The sequence below is a fragment of the Oncorhynchus masou genome, chromosome 15 (assembly GCF_036934945.1).
Source record: "Oncorhynchus masou masou isolate Uvic2021 chromosome 15, UVic_Omas_1.1, whole genome shotgun sequence".
NCBI lineage: Eukaryota > Metazoa > Chordata > Actinopteri > Salmoniformes > Salmonidae > Oncorhynchus > Oncorhynchus masou.
Genome location: NC_088226.1, coordinates 40,422,645 through 40,443,284, shown reverse-complemented (window position 1 = coordinate 40,443,284; position 20,640 = coordinate 40,422,645). Strand labels below are relative to the sequence as shown.

Here is a 20,640-nt window from a genome sequence, read left to right as displayed (position 1 = left end):
TTCAACACTACGAAGCTCATCACTAAGCTAAGGACCCTGGGACTAAACACTAAACTCTGCAACTAGATCCTGGACTTCCAGACGGGCTGCACCCAGGTGGTAAGGGTAGCCAACAATGCTATGCTGATCCTCAACACTGGTGCCCCTCAGGGGTGTGTGCTTAGTCCCCTCCTGTACTCCCTGTTCACCCACAACAATGAGACCTGGCAGTGTGGTGCCAGGGCAAAAACTTCTCCCTCAATGTGATCACCGACAATGATGAGACTGCCTATAAGGAGGAGGGTTCAGAGACCTGGTAGTGTGGTCCCAGAACAATAACCTCTCCCTCAATGTGAGCAAGACAAAGGAGCTGATCGTCTACTACAGTAAAAGCCGGGCCCAACATTAACATTAACGTGATGGTAGTGGAGCGGGTCGAGAGTTTCAAGTTCCTTGCTGTCCACATCGCCAACAAATTATCATGGTCCAAATACACCAAGACAGTTCTGAAGACCTTTTTCCCCCTCAGCAGACTGAAAAGATTTGGCATGGGTTCGAGGCTCTAATATCTGCCAAAGGTCCTTGAACAAAGTACTGAGTAAGGTATCTGATTACATATTTAAATATGATTTCAGGTAGTTGATTTGTTTTTATACAATAGCAAACATTTCTAAACCTGTTTTTGCTTTGTCATTATGGAGTATTGTGTGTAGATTGAGGAACAACAATTTAATCAATTTCAGAATAAAGCTGTAATGTAACAAAATGTGGGAAAAGTCAAGGGGTCTGAATACTTTATGAATGCACTGTATCTTTTGACTCTTAATTGTTTAATAGGGGTGTGTTTATCTGCCAGGAGAACAAATATGGAGGAGGGATTTTCTAAAGCCAACACTTGGTCAGGAATACAGGAGACAGAGTAGAATATGTCATGTAAAAACCCTTAGCATTTCAAAATGTTTCTGCTATCTTAATTAAACATGAATTTGTATTTTGCTGTTTCATATCTCTAACATGGAACCCAAACCGGCTGCGTGCGTCCAACATCGTGCATAAATGTATTTTATCCCCCAACACCAAACGCGATCACGACACACAGGTTAAAATATCAAAACAAACTCTGAACCAATGACATTCATTTGGGGACAGGTCAAAAAGCATTAAACATGTATGGCAATTTAGCTAGTTAATTTGTCCTATTTAGCTAGCTTGCTGTTGCTCGCTAATTTGTCCAGGATATAAACATTGAGTTGTTATTTTACCTGAAAAGCACAAGGTCCTCTACCCCCGACAATTAATCCACACATAAAATGGCCAACCGAATCGTTTGTAGTCATCTCTCCTCCTTCCAGGCTTTTTCATCTTTGAACTCATATGGTGATCGCATCCAAACTTTCATAGTATTACCACGACATCCGGCAAAACATTGTCTTTCAATCACCCACGTGGGTATAACCAATGAGGAGATGGCACGTGGGTACCTGCTTCTACAAACCAATGAGATGGGAGAGGCAGGACTTTCTGCGTCAGAAGTAGAAAGGAGTTCTATTTTAGCCCTTGGCATCGCAGACACTTGTTGGCGCGCGCGAGCAGTGTGGGGGCAATAATTGAATAACATGGATTTCTACATTTATTTTGTGACACTCGCAGTCTGGTCAGCATGTTGTACAGACTGGGACAATGATCACTGAGATCATATGCAAATACTCCACTATATTAAATTACTGCACTGTAGGCACTAGGAGCATTTCTCTCATTTGGTTGAGGTCAGGGGATTGTGGTGGCCAGGTTAACTGATGCAGCACTCCATCACTCTCCTTCTTGGTCAAATAGCCGTTACACAGCCTGGAAGTGTGTTTGGTCATTGTCCTGTTGAAAAACAGATTATAGTCCCACTAAGCCCAAACCAAATGGAATGGAACTCCTGAAGAATTTATCTGGGCTGCAATTTCTGAGGCTGGTAAATCTAATGAACGTGTCATCTGCAGCAGAGGTAACTCTGGGTCTTCCGTTCCTGTGGCGGTCCTCATGATAGCCAGTTTCATCATAGCTCTTGAGGGTTTTTGCGACTACCCTTGAAGAAACTTTCAAAAGTTATGGAAACTTTTAGAAATATCCGAATTGACTAATATTCATGCCTTAAAGTAATGGTCTGTCGTTTCTCTTTGCTTATTTGAGCTGTTATTGCCATTTAATATGGACTTGGTATTTTACCAAATAGTGCTATCTTCTGTATACCCCCTACCTAGTCACAAAACATCTGATTGGCTCAAACACATTAAGAAGGAAAGAAATTCCACAAATTAACTTTAATGAATGCACACCTGTTAATTGAAATGCATTCCAGGTGACTACCTCATGAAGCTGGTTTGAGAAAATTCCAAAAGTGTGCAAAGCTGTCATCAAGGAAAAATGTGTCTATTTGAAGAATCTCAAATATATTAAGATTGGCTTAATGCCTTTTTTTGTTTTGGTTGCTACATGATTCCATATGTGTTTTTTCATAGTATTTATGTCTTCACTATTATTCTACAATGTAGATAGTAGTCAAACTAAAGAAAAACCCTTGAATGAGGTGTTCTAAAACTTCTGACCGGTAGTGTAAATCATACTTTTATGTTTCTACTTTACAATGTACATTTTCATGATGTAGTTCTCAATCTGTAGTAGACAAACCAGTTTACATGTAAAATCTATAAGGTTTACCAAACATTTTAGTGGTCATCAATTAACAATTGGATTCAGTAAGTGAAATGTATTTTTGCAGAAGAGAATCATATCAAAAGTAATGTGAGCAGTGCATTGTGACAGGCAATTACTTTATATGAACATGTATTGCAATGCAAAATATGCATTTCTAGATGACACTGATTTAAATTTGGTGAAAAATGGACTGATTTTGTGTTGTACTTAGTCAATTGAAAATGTGGTTAGTTTTGAAACAACTGCCTTTTTGATGATGTTTTGAGTTTAGTACTAAGAGCTGTGAAAATGACACCAAAGCGATTAAAAACTCCAAAACATTTTTTTAAACAACTGTAAAAATGATTTTTAAATGATCCTCCATTGTGATTTTTAAATGATCCTCCATTGTCCTCCCAAGTGGTGCTAAATATGATTATTTTTTATTTTTTAAATCTCCAGACGGAGTGTGCTGATGACTGTAAGGACACTCCAGTGGTGTTGCCTGGAGGCAGACTGAGGACTAAGCCTCTGATCGCTGAGATGTGTTTCACTACCACCACCGAGCCAGAGGAGGGTGCTGAGGAGCAGGCGCTTGGAGCCCTGGCGCCCACCACCCCTCACCTGGAGCCAGACGGCACCAGCCTGCTCATCAGCTGCTCCCACTGCAGTGTCCGCATACACACCAGTCAGTACTCGCAACATAATGTCCTCTCATTGTTTTTGCAGACCCTCAAACCTTGTTTATACCCTACGTACGCATGCATGGATGAACTACAAGTAGCAATGCAAAATAGCTGTTGCGTAGCAAAACTATGCAGAGGTGTGCAACTGCGTTGTGTACGTAGGGTATTAACTAGCCTTCAGAAAGCTTCTGGTCAACAGGTTTACCTACAGCTATAGTTGGAGAGATCATAGGCTGTACTGTACCCTTAACTTTAATACCAGGGTTAACAGCTAGACTCTACCCTAGCAAGCTGTTTGGACAGACTTGATTTAGAGGAGTTAACTACAGGCTGTTTCAAGCCTAGAATTGTAAAAAAATATATTTTTGATTTATTCTTGACACATTTTGATATACACCGGAAAGGAAGAGGCACTGCGAGAGGTTTCTAAAATTAGCCCAGTACATTTCTATGGGCTTATTTTGGACCTAAGCTTGTCAAATCTAATCACATTTTATTAGTCACATACTTCGTGACTAACTGTGAAATGCTTACTGTCGGGTCCTTTTCCAACAATTTGAAATAGTGACACGAGGAATAAATGCAGTGCATAACAATGAGTAAAAATAACATGGCTATATACAGGGAGTACCAGAACTGAGTTGATTTTCAGGGGTACGAGGTAGCTATGAACATGTAGGTAGGTAAAGTGACTAGGCAACAGGATAGATAAGACATTAGCTGTGTGTGTGTCAGAATGCATGTGTGGATGTGCTTTGTGTGTGTGTGTGTGGGTAGAGTCTAGTGTGTGCATAGTCATTGCAAAAAAGGATCAACGTAGGTAGAATGGCTAGACATTTGATTAGCTTTTTACCAGTCTCATGGCTTGAGGGTAGAAGCTTCAGGGTCCTGTTGGTTCTAGACTTGGTGTACTGGTACCGCTTGAGGTGCAGGAAATAGATTGAACAGTCTATGGCTTTGGTGGCTAGAGTCTTTGACAATGCCGTACTCAACCCCCCTGTGTAGCGCCTTGCAGTTGCTGTACCAAGTGGTGATGCAGCCAGTCAATATGTTCTCAATGGTGCAGCCTTAGAACTTTGAGGGTCTGAGGGCCCATGCCAAATCTTTTCAGTCTCCTGGATGGGGAGTAAGCCCTGTCATACACTTTTTACAACTGTGTGGGTGTATGTGGACCATGTTAATTCCTTAGTGATGTGGACACGGAGGAACTTGAAGCTCTCAACCTGCTCCACTACAGTCCCATTGATGTGGATGGGGCCGTGCTCACCCCTCCCTTTCCTCTAGTCCACGATCAGCTATTTTGTCTTGCTGACTTTGAGGGAGAGGTTGTTGTCCTGGCACCACACTACCAGGTCTCTAAACTCCTCCCTATAGGCTGCTTCATCGTTTTCAATGATAAGACCACGCAGTCGTAGGTAAACAGGGATTACAGGAGAGGACTCAGCACACACACCTGTGGGACCCCCGCATTGATTGTCTGCGTGGCGAATGTGTTGTTGCTTCTCCTTAGCGCCTGGCGGCGGCCTGTCAGGGAGTCCAGCATCCAGAGAGAGTTGTTCAGTTACCAGGGTCCTGTGCTTGGTGATACGCTTGGAGGGGGCTATGGTGTTGAATGCTGAGCTATACTCAAGGAACAGCATTCTTATAGGTATTCCTTTTGTCCAGTGAGGGCAGGGTGGAGTGCAATAGAAATGACCTCATCTCTGTATCTGTTGGGACAGGAGAGAATTGGAGTGGGTCTTGGGTGTCTGGGATGATGGTATTGATGTGAGCCATGACCAGCCTTTCACAGCATTTCATGGCTATGGACATGTGTTACGGGGAAATAGTAATTTAGTCAGGTTACCTTGGCATTATTGGGCAAGGGGACTATGGTGGTCTGCTTTAAACAAGTTGGTATTACATAGCGCGTCAGGGATATGTTGAAAATGTCAGTGAAGGCACTTGCCAGCTGGTCAGCCCATGCTCGGAGTAAACGTCCTGGTATTCCATCTGGCCCTGCGGTTTTGTGAATGTTAACCTGTTTAAAAGTCCTACTCACATTGGCTATTGAGAGCAAGATCACACAGTCGCCCGGAACAGCTGGTGCTTTCATGCATGGTTGCGTGTGGTCTGCCTCGACGTGTTTAGCTAGTCTGGTAGGCTCACGTCGCTAGGCAGCTCGCGGCTGGGTTTCCCTCTGATCTGTGATTGTTTGCAAGCCCTGCCACATCTGTTGCGCGTCAGAGCCGGCGTAGTAGGATTCAATCTTAGTCCTGTATTGGCGCTTTGCCTATTTGGAGGTCATAGCCGGTCGTAACAGGATTTCTTATAAGCGTATAGTGTTCCGCTCCTTGAAAGTGTCAGCTTTAGCCTTTAGTTTAGTGTGGATGTTACATTTAATCCATGGCTTCTGGTTGGGGTATGTTCGTATGGTCACTGTGGGGACGATGTCTTTGATGCACTTATTAAAGGGAATGGGAACACTTTAGGGAGTAAAGCTAAGCAAAGAGATCAATTAATACTAAACGTGCAAATAAAATAAAAATCCTAAAAATAGAAACATCTCTATCTTTAACCTTTGATTATTAGAGGTATGTGTAGCACCATACTGAATTGCCATAGTAACGACTGATGCCAATGCATCATTGGCAGGATTGAGCGAATTTTGTGTTTTGGCTCGGAGACTGAAGGTGAATGCTGCTCTGTCATTGAGATCAGGACAACAACATTAAGAAGGAAAGACTTAAGACTTCGTCAATGCCTGTCTGCCAATCGTCTTCCCAAACTAGCTCTTGGTGCATGCTATGTTAATTTTGTCCCCTGACCTGGTGTTTGGTTTTGTGTTACCAGGCTGTTATGGCGTGGATCCAAAGATTGTTACTAAGGATTGGAAGTGTGCTCGCTGTAACGCCAACGCCATGACTGAGGTTAGTGTCTATACAACAGCTCAGTGGCCCTTCTCTATGTATGACTCACCTCACCTAGTTGGCCCAAATCTCTGTTACTGTCACTGTCAATAGTGTTTGCAAACTTTCCAGTACTCTAAACAGTCATTAGATCTGGCAGTAGTGTTTGCAGTAGTCTCCTAATGATATGTGACTAACTGATACTGGTCATCAGGTAGCAGGAACCACATCTATGTTTAGATGTCTTGGATGATGATGGTTGACAGTTTGTTTTCCCGTTTGCAGAGTTGCTGTTTGTGTTCGCTGAGGGGTGGAGCCTTGCAGAAAGCCAACAACAACAAGTAAGTTTGTGTGCCAGTCAAATTTCCTTAGATCTGGGAGTGGTCTAGTCTAGCAATCAGTAATCACACATTGAACATTTACTCTACAACTCTAATCAACAGTATATTGATTTATGTACACTTATGTTCACATATTTAGACATTCCACTGAAATATATCTACTAGGGTTTAGTTTATAAGCCACTAACGATTTTTGTGTGTGTGTTGACATGTTTTTGTGTGTGTGTTGACATGTTTTTGTGTGTTGTAGGTGGGTCCATGTGCTGTGTGCAGTAGCAGTGTTGGAGGCTCGCTTTGTGAACATCACTGAGAGAAGCCCTGTGGATCTGAGTGGGATTCCTCTACAGAGGTTTAAACTGGTGAGTTAAACACAGTAAATGTCAATCAATCAAATGTATTTATCAAGCCCTTTTTACATCATCCGATGTCAAAGTGCTATACAGAAACCCAGCCTAAAACAGCAAGCAATGCAGATGTAGAAGCATGGTAGCTAGGAAAAACTCCCTAGAAAGGCAGGAACCTAGGAAGAAACCTAGAGAGGAACCAGGCTCTGAGGGGTGTCCATTCTTCTTCTGGCTATGCAGGGTGGCGATTATAACAGTACATGGCCAAGATGTTCAAACGTTCATAGATGACCAGCAGGGTCAAATCATAATAATCATAGTGGTTGTAGAGGGTGCAACAAGTCATCACCTCAGGAGTAAATGTCAGTTGGCTTTTCATAGCCGATCATTCAGAGTTAGAGACAGCAGGTGCGGTAGAGAGAGAGTCAAAAACAGCAAGTCTGGGACAAGTTAGCACGTCCGGTGAACAGGTCAGGGCAGAACAGTTGAAACTGGAGCAGCAGCACGACCAGGTGGACTGGGGACAGCAAGGAATCATCAGGCCAGGTAGTCCTGAGGCATGGTCCTAGGGCTCAGGTCCTCTGAGAGAAAGAGAGAGAGAATTAGAGGGAGCATACTTACATTCACACAGCACACCGGAGAAGACAGGAGAAATACTCCAGATATAACAGACTGAACCTAGCCCCGCGACACACAAACTATTGCAGCATAATTACAGGAGGCTGAGACAGGAGGGGTCGGGAGACACTGGGCCCTGTCCGACTATATCCCGAGACAGGGCCAACCAGGCAGGATATAACCCCACCCACTTTGCCAAAGCACAGTCCCCAAAACCACTTGAGGGATATCTTTAGCCACCAACTTACTACCCTGAAACACCCCACGAAGATCTCCCTCACGGCACAAACCCGAGGGGGACGCCAACCTGGACAGGAAGATCACGTCACAGACTCAACCCACTCAAGTGACGTACCCCTCCTAGGGACGGCATGGAAGAGCACCAGAAAGCCAGTGACTCAGCCCCCGTAATAGGGTTAGAGGCAGAAAATTCCAGTGGAGAGAGGGGAACCGGCCAGGCAGAGACAGCAAAGGTGGTTCGTCGCTCAAGTGCCTTTCCGTTTACCTTCACACCCCTGGGTCAGACTACACTCAATCATAGGACCTACTGAAGAGATGATTCTTCAACCGAGTCTGCTACTCTCACATGGATAGGCAGACCATTCCATAAAAATTGAGATCTATAGGAGAAAGCCCTGCCTCCAGTTGTTTGCTTAGAAATTCTATGGACAATAAGGAGGACTGCGTCTTGTGACCGTAGCGTATGTGTAGGTATGTACGGCAGGACCAAATCGGAAAGATCGATCGGAGCAAGCACATGTAATGCTTTGTAGGTTAGCAGTTAAACCTTGATCAGCCCAAGCATTAACAGGACGCCAGTGTAGAGAGGCTAGCACTGGAGTAATGTGATCAATTTGTTTGGTTCTAATCAGGATTCTAGCAGCCGTGTTTAGCACTAACTGAAGTTTATTTAGTGATTTATCCGGGTAGCTGGAAAGTAAAAGCATTGCAGTAGTCAAATCTAGAAGTGACAAAAGAAGGATGAATTTTTGTAAATTTACGTAGATGGAAAAGAAATCTGTCCTTGAAACATTCTTGATATGTTCGTCAAAAGAGAGATCAAGTCCAGAGTAATGCCAAAGTCCTTTACAGTTTTATTTGAGATGACTGTACAAACATCAATATTAATTGTCAGATCCAACAGCAGATCTCTTTGTTTCTTGGGACCTAGAACTAGCATCTCTGTTTTGTCAGAGTTTAAATGTAAAACATTTGCTGCCATTCCCTTCCTTATGTCTGAAAGACAGGCTTCCAGGGAGGGCAATTTTCATCGAAATGTACAGCTGTGTATCGTCCGCATAGCAGTGAAAGTTAACATTGTTTCTGAATGACATCACCAAGAGGTGTGTGTGCGCACACACACACACAGAGTGGGGATAACAAGTATTTGATACACTGCCGATTTTGCAGGTTTTCCTACTTAAAAATTACAGACCTCTACATGCTTTGTATCATAGGTACACTTTAACTGTGAGAGACGGAATCTAAAACAAAAATCCAGAAAATCACATTGTATGATTTTTAAGTAATTCATTTGCATTTTATTGCATGACATAAGTATTTGATACATCAGAAAGCAGAACTTAATATTTATTACAGAGATCATACGTTTCCTGTAGTTCTTGACCAGGTTTTCACACACTGCAGCAGTGATTTTGGCCCACGCCTCCATACAGACCTTCTCCAGATCCTTCAGGTTTCGGGGCTGTCGCTGGGCAATATGGACTTTCAGCTCCCTCCAAAGATTTTCTATTGGGTTCAGGTCTGGAGACTGGCTAGGCCACTCCAGGACCTTGAGATGCTTCTTATAGAGCCACTCCTTGGTTGCCCTGGCTGTGTGTTTCGGGTCATTGTCATGCTGGAAGACCCAACCACGACCCATCCATCCATCTTACTGAGGGAAGGAGGTTGTTGGCCAAGATCTCGCAATACATGGCCCCATCCATCCTCCCCTCAATACGGTGCAGTCGTCCTGTCCCCTTTGCAGAAAAGCATCCCCAAAGAATTATGTTTCCACCCCCATGCTTCACGGTTGGGATGGTGTTCTTGGGGTTGTACTCATCCTTCTTCCTCCAAACACGGCGAGTGGAGTTTATACCAAAAAGCTCTATTTTTGTCTCATCAGACCACATGACCTCCCATTCCTCCTCTGGATCATCCAGATGGTCATTGGCAAACTTCAGACGGGCCTGGACATGCGCTGGCTTGAACAGGGGGACCTTGCGTGCGCTGCAGGTTTTTAATCCATGATGGCGTAGTGTGTTACTAATGGTTTTCTTTGAGACTCTGGTCCCAGCTCTCTTCAGGTCAATGACCAGGTCCTGCCGTGTAGTTCTGGGCTGATCCCTCACCTTCCTCATGATCATTGATGCCCCACAAGGTGAGATCTTGCATGGAGCCCCAGACCGAGGGTGATTGACCGTCATCTTGAACTTCTTCCATTTTCTAATAATTGCACCAACAGTTGTTGCCTTCTCACCAAGCTGCTTGCCTATTGTCCTGTAGCCCATCCCAGCCTTGTGCAGGTCTACAATTTTATCCCTGATGTCCTTACACAGCTCTCTGTTCTTGGCCAATGTGGAGAGGTTGGAGTCTGTTTTATTGAGTGTGTGGACAGGTGTCTTTTATACAGGTAACGAGTTCAAACAGGTGCAGTTAACAGGTAATGAGTGGAGAACGAGGGCTTCTTAAAGAAAAACTAACAGGTCTGTGAGAGCTGGAATTCTTACTGGTTGGTAGGTGATCAAATACTTATGTCATGCAATAAAATGCAAATTAATTACTTAAAAAAATCATACAATGTGATTTTCTGGATTTTTGTTTTAGATTCCGTCTCTCACAGTTGAATGATACCATGACTGGTACCTATTGACATGATGTCTCTACTCACCATGACTGGTACCTATTTTACCTATGATACAAATTACAGACCTCTACATGCTTTGTAAGTAGGAAACACTGCCTATTTTGCAGGTTATCAAATACTTGTTCTCCCCACTGTATATATAGTGAAAACAGAGGTCTAAAAACAGAGCCTTGAGGAACACCGAAATTTACAGTTGATTTGTCAGAGGACAAACCATCAACATGTTATTACGTGCTAAGGGATAGGAACTCTCACAACCTCACTCTTCAGTATATTATGTCAAAGTAATATGTTATTTGCATGACAAAACCTGAGAATAGTTGACACATCATCCTCTGTATGAGTCACTGATAGTCACTCAATTAGCCCATGTCAGCAAAAAATAGTTTAAAGTGCTAAGTTATTTTAGCAGCCAGCAATCTAAACTGACCGGGGGACCTCACTGAGATATCATATTCAAATCTGTAAACATTTCTCTCCACCCTATGGCAAAATGTGTAGAAGTGCAGGAAATTATCTGTAGTCTCCACCCCCATCAAAGTTGCCCATTCTTGGACTAGAGACTAGGCTATTTAGAGGATGTCATGTGAGTTTGGGATTTAAGCCCAGTCAGTCAGAACTTCTGACATGTCATATCAGGGGGATATGAAATGACATCTCTTTCTGCAAAGCCTTATTTCTGAATTTAGCCCTTTCACAGGAATCATGACAGCCATTGTATTTGAAGAGAATGTAGCATGCTACTGTATACTGTTTGACCGGACATACAGGCCTAGTTTTCCCTGTCAGACTTCCCTTTCCTGTCTCGCTGAGCATGTTCTTATGCTTATCTGTGGTGTGCAGAAATGTTACTACTGTAAGAAGAGGATGAAGAAGACATCCGGGTGCTGTGTGCAGTGTTCCCATGGCCGCTGTTCTACGGCCTACCACCCTACCTGTGCCCAGGCCGCTGGGGTCCTCATGCAGCCAGACGAGTGGCCTTTCGTAGTCTACGTCACCTGCTGCCGGCACAAGGGCCCTATTCAGACAGAGGTATACATCAGTTGTACTTTACTTGGTGTCTTTCATAAAGAGGAAGCTATACACCAGACGGGGAACTCTGAAGGCCTCTGTTTTGGGACTTAGTTGGGAACATTCTTCTGATACTTTGCCTTGTAGTTTCTAAACCTTCTATATACACTGAGTATAGCAAACATTATGAACACATTCCTAATATTGAGTTGCACTCCCCTTTGGCCTCAGAACAATTCGTCGGGGCATGGACTCTACAAGGTGTCGAAAGTGTTCGACAGGGATGTAGGCCCATGTTGACTCCAATGCTTCCAACAGTTGTGTCAAGTTGGCTGGATGTCCTTTGGGTGGTGGACCATTCTTGATACACATGGGAAACTGTTGAGTGTGGAAAAACCAGAGCGTTGCAGTTCTTGGCACAAACTGCTGTGCCTGGCACCTACTGCAATACCCCGTTCAAAGGCACTTAAATATTTTGTCTTGCCCATTCACCCTCTGAATGGCACACATAACCAGTCCATGTTTCAATTGTCTCGAGGCTTAAAAATCATTCTTTAACCTGTCTCCTCCCTTTCATCTACACTGGTTGAACTGGATTTATCTGGATGTTTTGTATACTCAGTGTATTCAGGACTGTTCTCACCACATTGTATTGCATAAACATGACTAGGTTTTAGATTTGAGTGAAAACTCCCACAAGTGTGCCCATGTGCTTCCAGTCCAAAGAGGTTGATAGTTCTTATTTGATGCTAATCCTGTGGATGACCGTGTAATACTCACTGATCTCTCTCTCCTCTCTCAGCGTAACAAAGCAGCCATGCATGAGCTCACCGTGGGACAGAGGGTGATCTGTAAGCACAAAAATGGCCGCTACTACCAGTGTGACGTGGTGCAGCTTTCCAAGGAGACATTCTATGAGGTCAACTTTGATGACGGCTCCTTCAGCGACAACCTCTTTCCCGAGGACATCGTGGTAAGGAGACTTACGATTCAGTAGTTCATATGCTGTTCGTGATTAGTTTATAGATTGCTTAGAGAGCTAGGCAAAATGGACAACAGTCCACAGAGTGATAAATGTACCCATTTTTTTTGTTTTGTTGTGATAACGATGAATAGGCGATAAATAGTGGTCAATTTTTGGGGGGTGGAGGTGCTCGAACTGGGCGATATGGACAAACAGTAATATTGTGATGAATGTAACTATTTTGCTTGATAACAATCATTAATGGACAGTTACTTTAAATTAGCGGCAGGGCTCTAGAACATTTTCTTCCAGTGCCAAGTAAGACAGGTGAGATGGTGGCCTATGATTAAAAATGTAAGCTATTTCATGTAACATATCCAGTTGTAAAGTGGTGCCATGAACTTAATATAAAGAGGTGAGAAATATAGTAGTGGTTTTGAAAAACAGTAGTCTTTTTCTCCGCAATTGCATTTTGAGCAACGTTAATATGCTTGTGCTTCTCAGAATGCATCTTTCCCTCCTCCGTGCGCACAGTGGGGAGAGGAAGTGAGAGTGGCTCGCTCACACAGCAGCTGACAGCAAAACAGGGACAGGCAGATACTTTCATAGCACGAATCAACATGATGCATAGGCTATTGCTGTTGACCAAATAATGGTTTTAGAACAATCTACAGGAGTGTTGTCTATCACATTGTTTATTACAGACGTACACAAAATGCTTCGGTAAGAGGAAAGCCATGTCAATGTCGGTAACCTTCGGTTTATCATCCCAGCTCTGCTACACATTGGTTGAAATTGTGTGATGGCTTTTTGGTGCTTGCTAAATAGTATGTTTGTATGATTGTATCTAATGTTGTTTTCTGTTGTCAGAGCCGGAATTGTGCCCAGCTAGGCCCCCCATCGCAGGGGGAGGTGGTGCAGGTCCGGTGGACAGATGGTTTAGTCTACGGGGCCAAGTTTGTGGCTGCTCACGTCATCCAAATGTATCAGGTACTGCAACAGTATTCATACTCACCCGTAGCAACAATATACCTTATGCAGAAAGAGATTAGTCTTATATGAAAGACTGCTTTGCTGCCTAATTGATCAGCTCCATTTTCCCAGATTGTTTAAAACTCATAGCAAGCAATACATTAAAAATCTGTGATGAAACCATTGTTTTTTTTGCTATGAGAGACATCAAATGTGGTTATTTTGGCATTGATGGTGTTGTTTGTAGGTGGAGTTTGAAGACGGGTCACAACTAACAGCCAAGAGAGATGATGTCTATACCCTGGATGAGGAGCTGCCCAAGAGAGTCAAGTCAAGACTGGTGAGTGTACTGTGAGCTATCCAATATACTGAATCCAAAGTTGCTAACCTTTGTACATTGTATATCAACTCTGAACATTTTCACTCTACTGTAGCAGTCTACTGGATCTTATTCTCCAGCATGTTTGTTAATTGTTAATGAGTCTTCTCCCTGTGACAATGGACCATGAAGTAATCCTCATCTTCTGTGTGTACCCTGCCCCGTCTCCCCAGTCCAAAGCGTCAGACATGCGTTTCGATGGTATATTTGAGGACAAGGAGGCCATCCAGCAGTCGAAGAGGCAGAGAGTGATCAACTCACGGTACAGAGGAGACTACATCGAACCTGTGATCTACAGAGCCATCATGGAGTAGCCTGCCGACTACAGCACGGAGTAGCCTACTCTACCAACAAATCACCAGCACTGATATTCCTTATCCAGACTTCTGCTCACTTTACCTTAATTTATCCACTGAGTGAGTAAGTGTAGCTCTGACTAAAGGACTTCCTCTGAAAATAACTGTCCAACCCCTAGTTTAGACTGTCTTTTTCTTCAATTCATCCCTTCATCATTCCAGCATTAGGCACTGGTTTCCCAGACACTGTTTAAGCCTGGTCCTGGACCAAAAATCTCTTTCCAGAACTAGGCTTGATCTGTGTCCAGGAAACCTGTCCCTATGGTTATTACCATCCATGTCACATTTTATGCTACTCTGCCAGTGCCCAGTATCAGTAATTTGTGTAATTGAATGAAGTGATATTGGCCCTTGATTTTTGCTCCCAAACAAGATGAACATTTTCTGATAATAACAATTCAATATAATTCAGTGGTAGGAAGGATTTCCTCAAGGGAGTGAAGCAGACACAAGTTATTGCCACTCATCCTCATAAACACTTGTGTTTTCTGACTCAATATTTGACAATGTTTGCCAGTTGTTATTTTACGTACATATGTATATATTTTCCTATGTATACTGAACAAAACTATTAACACAACATGCAACAAGTTCAATGATTTTACTGAGTTACAGTTCATATCAGGAAATCAGTCAATTGAAATAAATAAATTAGGCCCCAATCTATGGATTTCACATGACTAGGCAGGAGCGCAGCCATGGGTGGGCCTGGGAGGACATAAGCTCATCCACTTGGGAGCTTGGCCCAGCCAATCAGAATGAAATTTTTGCCCAAAAAAGGGCTTTATTACAGACAGAAATTGGATGTACTGCCAAATTCTCTAAAATGAAGGAAGCGGCTTATGGTAGAGAAATGAACATTACATTTTCTGGCAACAGCTCTGGTGGATATTCCTGCAGTCAGCATGCCAATTGCATGCTCCCACAAAACTGGATACATCTGTGGCATTGTGTTGTGTGACAAAATTGCACATTCTAGTGGCCTTTTATTGTCCCTAGCACAAGGTACACCAGTGTAATGATAGTGGCGTTTAATCAGCTTCTTGATATGCTACACCTGTAAGGTGGATGGATTATTTTAGCAAATGAGAAATGCTGAGAAACTGAGAAACTAATTTGTGTACAAATTGAGAGAAATAAGCTTTTTGTGCGTATTGAACATTTCTGGGCATCATTTATTTCAGCTCATGAAACATGGAACCAACACTTTACATGTTGCGTTTTATATTTTTGTTCAGTATAGTTATGGTGCTACTTGCACCTATGTTTGATTTTAAGGAGGTGCAATGCCATTTTAGTAACTAATACTGCCTCCTCTTAGCAGATTCACACTGTTGACTGCATTCCTATACATTGTATTTTGTAGGAATGCGTTGAATATAGCTTTTTCCATTTTGAGTTGTTTTTTTTACCAGCATATTTATTATATGGTGCTTGGAGAAACTAAAAGTAACTTCTGCAATACAGACAGTTTGTCAGTTGCAATGCTGTAGAGGTTTCAAAACGATTATGATGTATGTTCTATTTTTGCTATAGCGATGAATTGGAAATAGCCTGTTCAGAATTGCTGTGGGCTCTCCATTTATTTCCAAGTTGGTTCTTTACTCATTTAATGAAAGTTGTGCATTGCACTTTTATTTAAGTCCAGTTTGAGAGGACATTTTAATAGTTGTGTGCTGCCATTTGCTATTTTTGTGAGGGGGGGGGGGGGGGGACATGTTTGAAAATATTATTGTGGATTCTACATCTATAAGATGTTCTTACCCATTTCCACTCGGCCAAGATCGTCAACCATGATGCACTTATTAGGATAGGATATAGGATAAGGTGGCTTTCAGATTGTCTTCATTGTTTGTCTGTAAACTGCTGTTGTCTTGAGTGTAGGGTTGGACAATTTTCCCATGTTTTCCAGAAATCCTGGTCGGATTATGCCTGGAATCAGGAGGGAATAAGCAGGAAATACCCAATCTGGCATTTCTGGAAAACGTGGGAATTTTGAGAAAGTTCCCAGCATTTTGTGACCCTAATTGAGTGTGTGAGTCACAGAACTGACAGTATGGGTTACAGTTAGTTATAAAGGCCCACATTCACAGCAGTACCACTGAGCAAAAGGTTTTTATCATCATTCAATAGTATGGAAAAACTTCAGACTTATAATACATGGAGGAAAATTACTTTTCTATCAAAAATAACTATTGCTTTGTTTTATAATGATACATGTTCTATATTCACAGCCAGGAAGACACTGAGATGTAATTATTATAATGAGTAGTTTATTGAAAGATATAAACTGTTGACTCTAGGGATCTTGGCAGCATCCCAAATGGAACCCTATTCCCTATATAGGGAGTAGGGTACCATTGGGACCGTTCATGGCCTGTTCGTGTTTGACCTTTTGAACGTTGACCTCTTTCCTGTGTCTGTGATAAATGAACGCTGGACTTTTTCCATATTATCATTCATGCATTTTGTAAACAATTTTTGTTTCAGTAAATTTTTGCCTTGCTTATGTCCTGTATTGGTGTTATTTGTTGGTGGTTCCATTACTATTTAATTACACTGGTTAACGATGTTTGACATGCTTATGACAATTATGACTACAATTTGCAGTATATATAATCACACTTTCGGATACCTTGAGAGCTTAATACGTCATAACATTAAATCACAGTAGTGATACATTTACCTCTATATGGAGTAACACGGTCAACTGAATTATTTCTGTCCTAGGAGAAGACTCTCCCAGTGTTTGTACCAGCAAACCTCACAGGTTAGCCCAAAACAGGATTTACACAGAACGTTTGAGATTAAGTTCAAGGAACCTGTCATTGCTTGAATTCATGAGACAATTTTTACAGAACTGTATACGATTTAAGGTCATACAGTGTATTTGAAAAATTCAGATCCTTTGACTTTTTTCACATTTTGTTACGTTACAGCCTTATTCTAAAATGGATTAAATTGTTTCCCCCCTCCCCTCCCCTCCCCTCCCCTCCTCTCCTCCCCTCATCACTCCATTGCAGCAGCGCAAAAGATTTGGGACTGACCCAAAATCAGCCCCGACAGTCATGTCCTGGTAACGTCCATGCTGTGCACCACCATGGTCGCCAATACCCCACAAAGCCTAACCAGGTTTCTAGATTTTTTTTCTTCTATTTTATAACAATAAAACTACCTTATATACATAAGTGTTTAAGACCCTTTGCTATGAGACTCAAAATTGAGCTCCGGTGCATCCTGTTTCTACAATTTTATCAGAGTCCACCTGTGGTAAATTCAATTGATTGGGCATTATTTGGAAAGGCACACAGCTGTCAATATAAGGTCCCACAGTTGACAGAGCAAAAAACAAGTCATAGGTATAGCTCTGAGACAGGATTGTGTCGAGGCACAGATCTGGGGAAGGGTACCAAAACATTTCTGCAGCATTGAAGTTCCCCAAACACAGTGGGCTCCAGGGAGTTTGCCAAAGGGCACCCAGACCATGAGAAACAAGATTCTGGTTTGATGAAACCAAGATTCAATTATTTGACATGAATGCCTAGCGTCATGTCTGGAGAAAACCTGGCACCATCCCTACAGCGAAGCATGTAGGTTGCAACATCATGCGGTGGGGATGTTTTTCGGCAGCAGGGACTGCGAGACTAGTCAGGATCGAGGGAAAGATGAACAGAGAAAAGTATAGAGAGATCCTTGATGAAAACCTGCTCCAGAGTGCTCAGGACCTCAGACTGGGGTGAACGTTCCCCTTCCAACAGGATAGCAACCCTAAGCTCACAGCCAAGACAACGCAGGAGTGGCTTTTTCCCCCTCAATGTTCTTGAGTGGCCCAGCCAGAGCCCGGACTTGAACCCGATTGAACATCTCTGGAGAGACCTGAAAATAGCTGTGCAGCGACGCTTCACACCCAACCTGACAGATCTGCAGAGTAGAATAGGAGAAACTCCCTAAATACAGGTGTGCCAAGCTTGTCACGTCATACCTAAGATGACTTGAGGCTGTAATCACTGCCAAAGGTGCTTCAACAAAGTTCTCTGTAAAGTGTCTGAATACTTATGTAAAGGTGATACATTTCAAAAAAACGTGTTTTGGCTTTGTCATTATGTGATAGTGTGTAGATTGATGAGGGATAAAAACAATTTAGAATAAGGCTGTAATGTAACAAAATGTGCGAAAAGTCTAGGGGTCTGAATACTTTGCATTACAGTAGCCCAACCTTTACAAAAATAGCAGTTGTATATTGCTCTATTTATGGTTTGCACCAGCTCTCACAGGTTGAATGTCATTTGTGTTTAGCAAACATTGCTCATTGTTTTTGAATGTAGACAAGACAATAAAGTGCTGAACAGCCTTGTGAATGTATGATTATCTTTCCTATTTGAATCCAATGCACTGACATTCAAGTCGCAACAACGTGACTTCTTTCCACCCTCACAACTAGCTACATTGTAGCAGTGTGCCACAGATTTGGCGTTTCAGAGATGTTCCCTCCCACTGTCAGAGTTGGGTCCGCTGTGTTATGTGTGCTGATGGTGCAACTGTACAGTGACCGCTATTTACCTTTTGAGGAGGGTTCCACGTACACTCGCTGCTGGATATCAATTTGAAATTGACGCTGGAGATGGACAGCTAGCTTGCATTTGAAGACGAAATGTTTATCTTAGCTATCAGTCACTTCTGGGACACGTATCATCAAAGAAACGGTAAGGACACAAAAGGGGACAGTTAGCATAGCGCTAGCTAGCTTCTGTACTGTGACCAGCCATGCTTAAATTGTGGAATGTGATATAGGATGTAAACTAGATACCGGTATTTAACATATCGACAAGCCTGTGCAATACATGTTTGGTCTTGCGCTTTGTTTCTGTTCACTGTATGCAATGCTGTTCGTTTAGCTGGCTAGCTGGCTTAGCTGTCCCTCCATGTCCAGATATACCTGACAGCCACCAAGCTCACTGAGCTATAATAAGAACGACCGAGCTGGGCTGGCGACCATGGTGGTGCACAGCATGTACGCTATCAGGGCTGATTTTGGGTCAGCCCCGAATCTTTTGCGCTGTTGCAATGGTGTATAAAAAAATGTAGTCAACTGAATGCGCCACTTACTTCATAGAGCTGTGGTCACGTGAAACTCCCAAAGTCATCCAACGGTTATAATTAGGGGTGTAGTGCAGCTGGTGCCCTGCAGAGCGACGCTTCGCCACTTTTCACAATGGTGCTATGTCTCACAAGATCACTTAATTATTAATTAGTATTTACATAAACATAATAAAATAGCATGATCTTATCAGACTACTATTATAGACTACTATTATAGTAGTCTGATTGTGCTGAGACGTTGAATTGTTTTTCTTATTCGATGCCAGAGTTTAACTCCACCGGTTCTAAAATTCGATTAGTTCGGCTGTTTAGCCACCCGTACATCATTCAAGATCGAAATGCATATTCCCATGAAACTGACTTGTATCACCTGTAAAACGTGAAGAATTATCATTCACGATTGACAGTGATGATGGCCTAATTTATAATAAGGTAGGCTTAATTTGGGGTTTTAGGATTTTAAAAATATAACATTTTCCTTTAGCCACTTACAGTATGTGTCGGTATAGGCAATCATGCAATTGGGCTGGTACATTGTATGTATATTCTAAAATGATTTCATACATAGGCTTCATGTCGGTACCAACTTTCATTCAGAAATTATGGCTAACGTTTTTTTTAAAATGGTTCTATCTATTTAAAAAAAATAGCACTAAACCACTGGTTATAATAAATGTAAAGCAATTGCCATGTGTGGTCAACTGATAATTCCAGCACCATTTTGATTGGGACAGCGTCATTGCACTTATTTGAGACAAGCATGGGAACTCATCTTGATAAATAAAATAAAAAAATAGATCTGGATAAATCAATGTCCAATTTTTGTTTTAACTGAATCTCCGTTCGGAGTTAGGGTGGGAAATGTTAGCTAAGTCGAGGTGAGTGCTCATGATCATTAGTCGAGCAATTGAAAGCGATTTTGTCCACACACACATTACCTGATGAGCATCCCTGATGTTTTCCTGAACTTTCCAATACTTTTCTAATGCATCTCAGTCGCTTAGTCTACTGATGCGAATACACATTTGTACACTTTTCACATAGGCTATTAAAGTAATGACAGTAATTGTTTAAAATGTTAATGAGGCCGACATCGTTTCAATAACATTGTAACTGAAACCACTATTGGCTTCATTGACTTACTGAATTTATTATTTTGTAATTGTACGCGAGACTACTTGCTGATATATTATTGTAACAGTAAGCCAACCTACACAGTAACCCATGGTATGTGGTTACTGACCACAATCAATTGAATTAATAATAAGTGTTGATTATTTGGCATTGGAAAGAGCATCGAAGAAAACAGCGATGAAGGAAGGGGGCTGGATTTGCCAAATTATAATTACTCCTGTCTCTATAAAAAATACATGAATTAATTGAAAATACTACACCAGCACAATTTAGCTACAGAGGATCTATATATATATATATATATATATATATATAAATAG

At 42.1% G+C, this 20,640-nt stretch overlaps 2 protein-coding genes and 1 long non-coding RNA gene across 15 annotated transcripts in view; 2 read left to right on the top strand and 1 right to left on the bottom strand.

The window, feature by feature from the left end:
• The window catches only part of LOC135556245 (lysine-specific demethylase 4A-like), a 55,259-nt gene extending 38,662 nt beyond the window's left edge, over nucleotides 1-16,597 (top strand). For 6 of the 7 annotated variants that reach the window (XM_064989269.1, XM_064989272.1, XM_064989267.1 and 3 more), the window contains 9 exons: nucleotides 3,124-3,349; nucleotides 6,180-6,256; nucleotides 6,521-6,576; nucleotides 6,827-6,935; nucleotides 11,248-11,436; nucleotides 12,218-12,388; nucleotides 13,250-13,369; nucleotides 13,599-13,691; nucleotides 13,904-16,597. In XM_064989269.1, coding sequence (XP_064845341.1) covers nucleotides 3,124-3,349; nucleotides 6,180-6,256; nucleotides 6,521-6,576; nucleotides 6,827-6,935; nucleotides 11,248-11,436; nucleotides 12,218-12,388; nucleotides 13,250-13,369; nucleotides 13,599-13,691; nucleotides 13,904-14,044 — 1,182 coding nt within the window. In that variant the 3' untranslated portion in view covers nucleotides 14,045-16,597. The remainder of the gene's footprint in view (nucleotides 1-3,123; nucleotides 3,350-6,179; nucleotides 6,257-6,520; nucleotides 6,577-6,826; nucleotides 6,936-11,247; nucleotides 11,437-12,217; nucleotides 12,389-13,249; nucleotides 13,370-13,598; nucleotides 13,692-13,903) is intronic. The other variant, XM_064989273.1, reaches the window with a different exon arrangement.
• Nucleotides 6,960-19,256, bottom strand: LOC135556248 (uncharacterized). Its single transcript, XR_010457968.1, has 2 exons — nucleotides 19,193-19,256; nucleotides 6,960-7,501 (listed from the first exon to the last, which is right to left on the bottom strand). It is a non-coding gene; the product is annotated as an uncharacterized LOC135556248 (long non-coding RNA).
• Nucleotides 18,474-20,640, top strand: part of LOC135556247 (CMP-N-acetylneuraminate-beta-1,4-galactoside alpha-2,3-sialyltransferase-like) — a 106,189-nt gene continuing 104,022 nt past the window's right edge. For 4 of the 7 annotated variants that reach the window (XR_010457967.1, XR_010457966.1, XR_010457965.1 and 1 more), the window contains exon 1: nucleotides 18,474-18,789. The gene's annotated coding sequence lies outside the window, so the exon portion shown is untranslated. The remainder of the gene's footprint in view (nucleotides 18,790-20,640) is intronic. The other 3 variants (XM_064989275.1, XM_064989274.1, XM_064989277.1) reach the window with 3 other exon arrangements.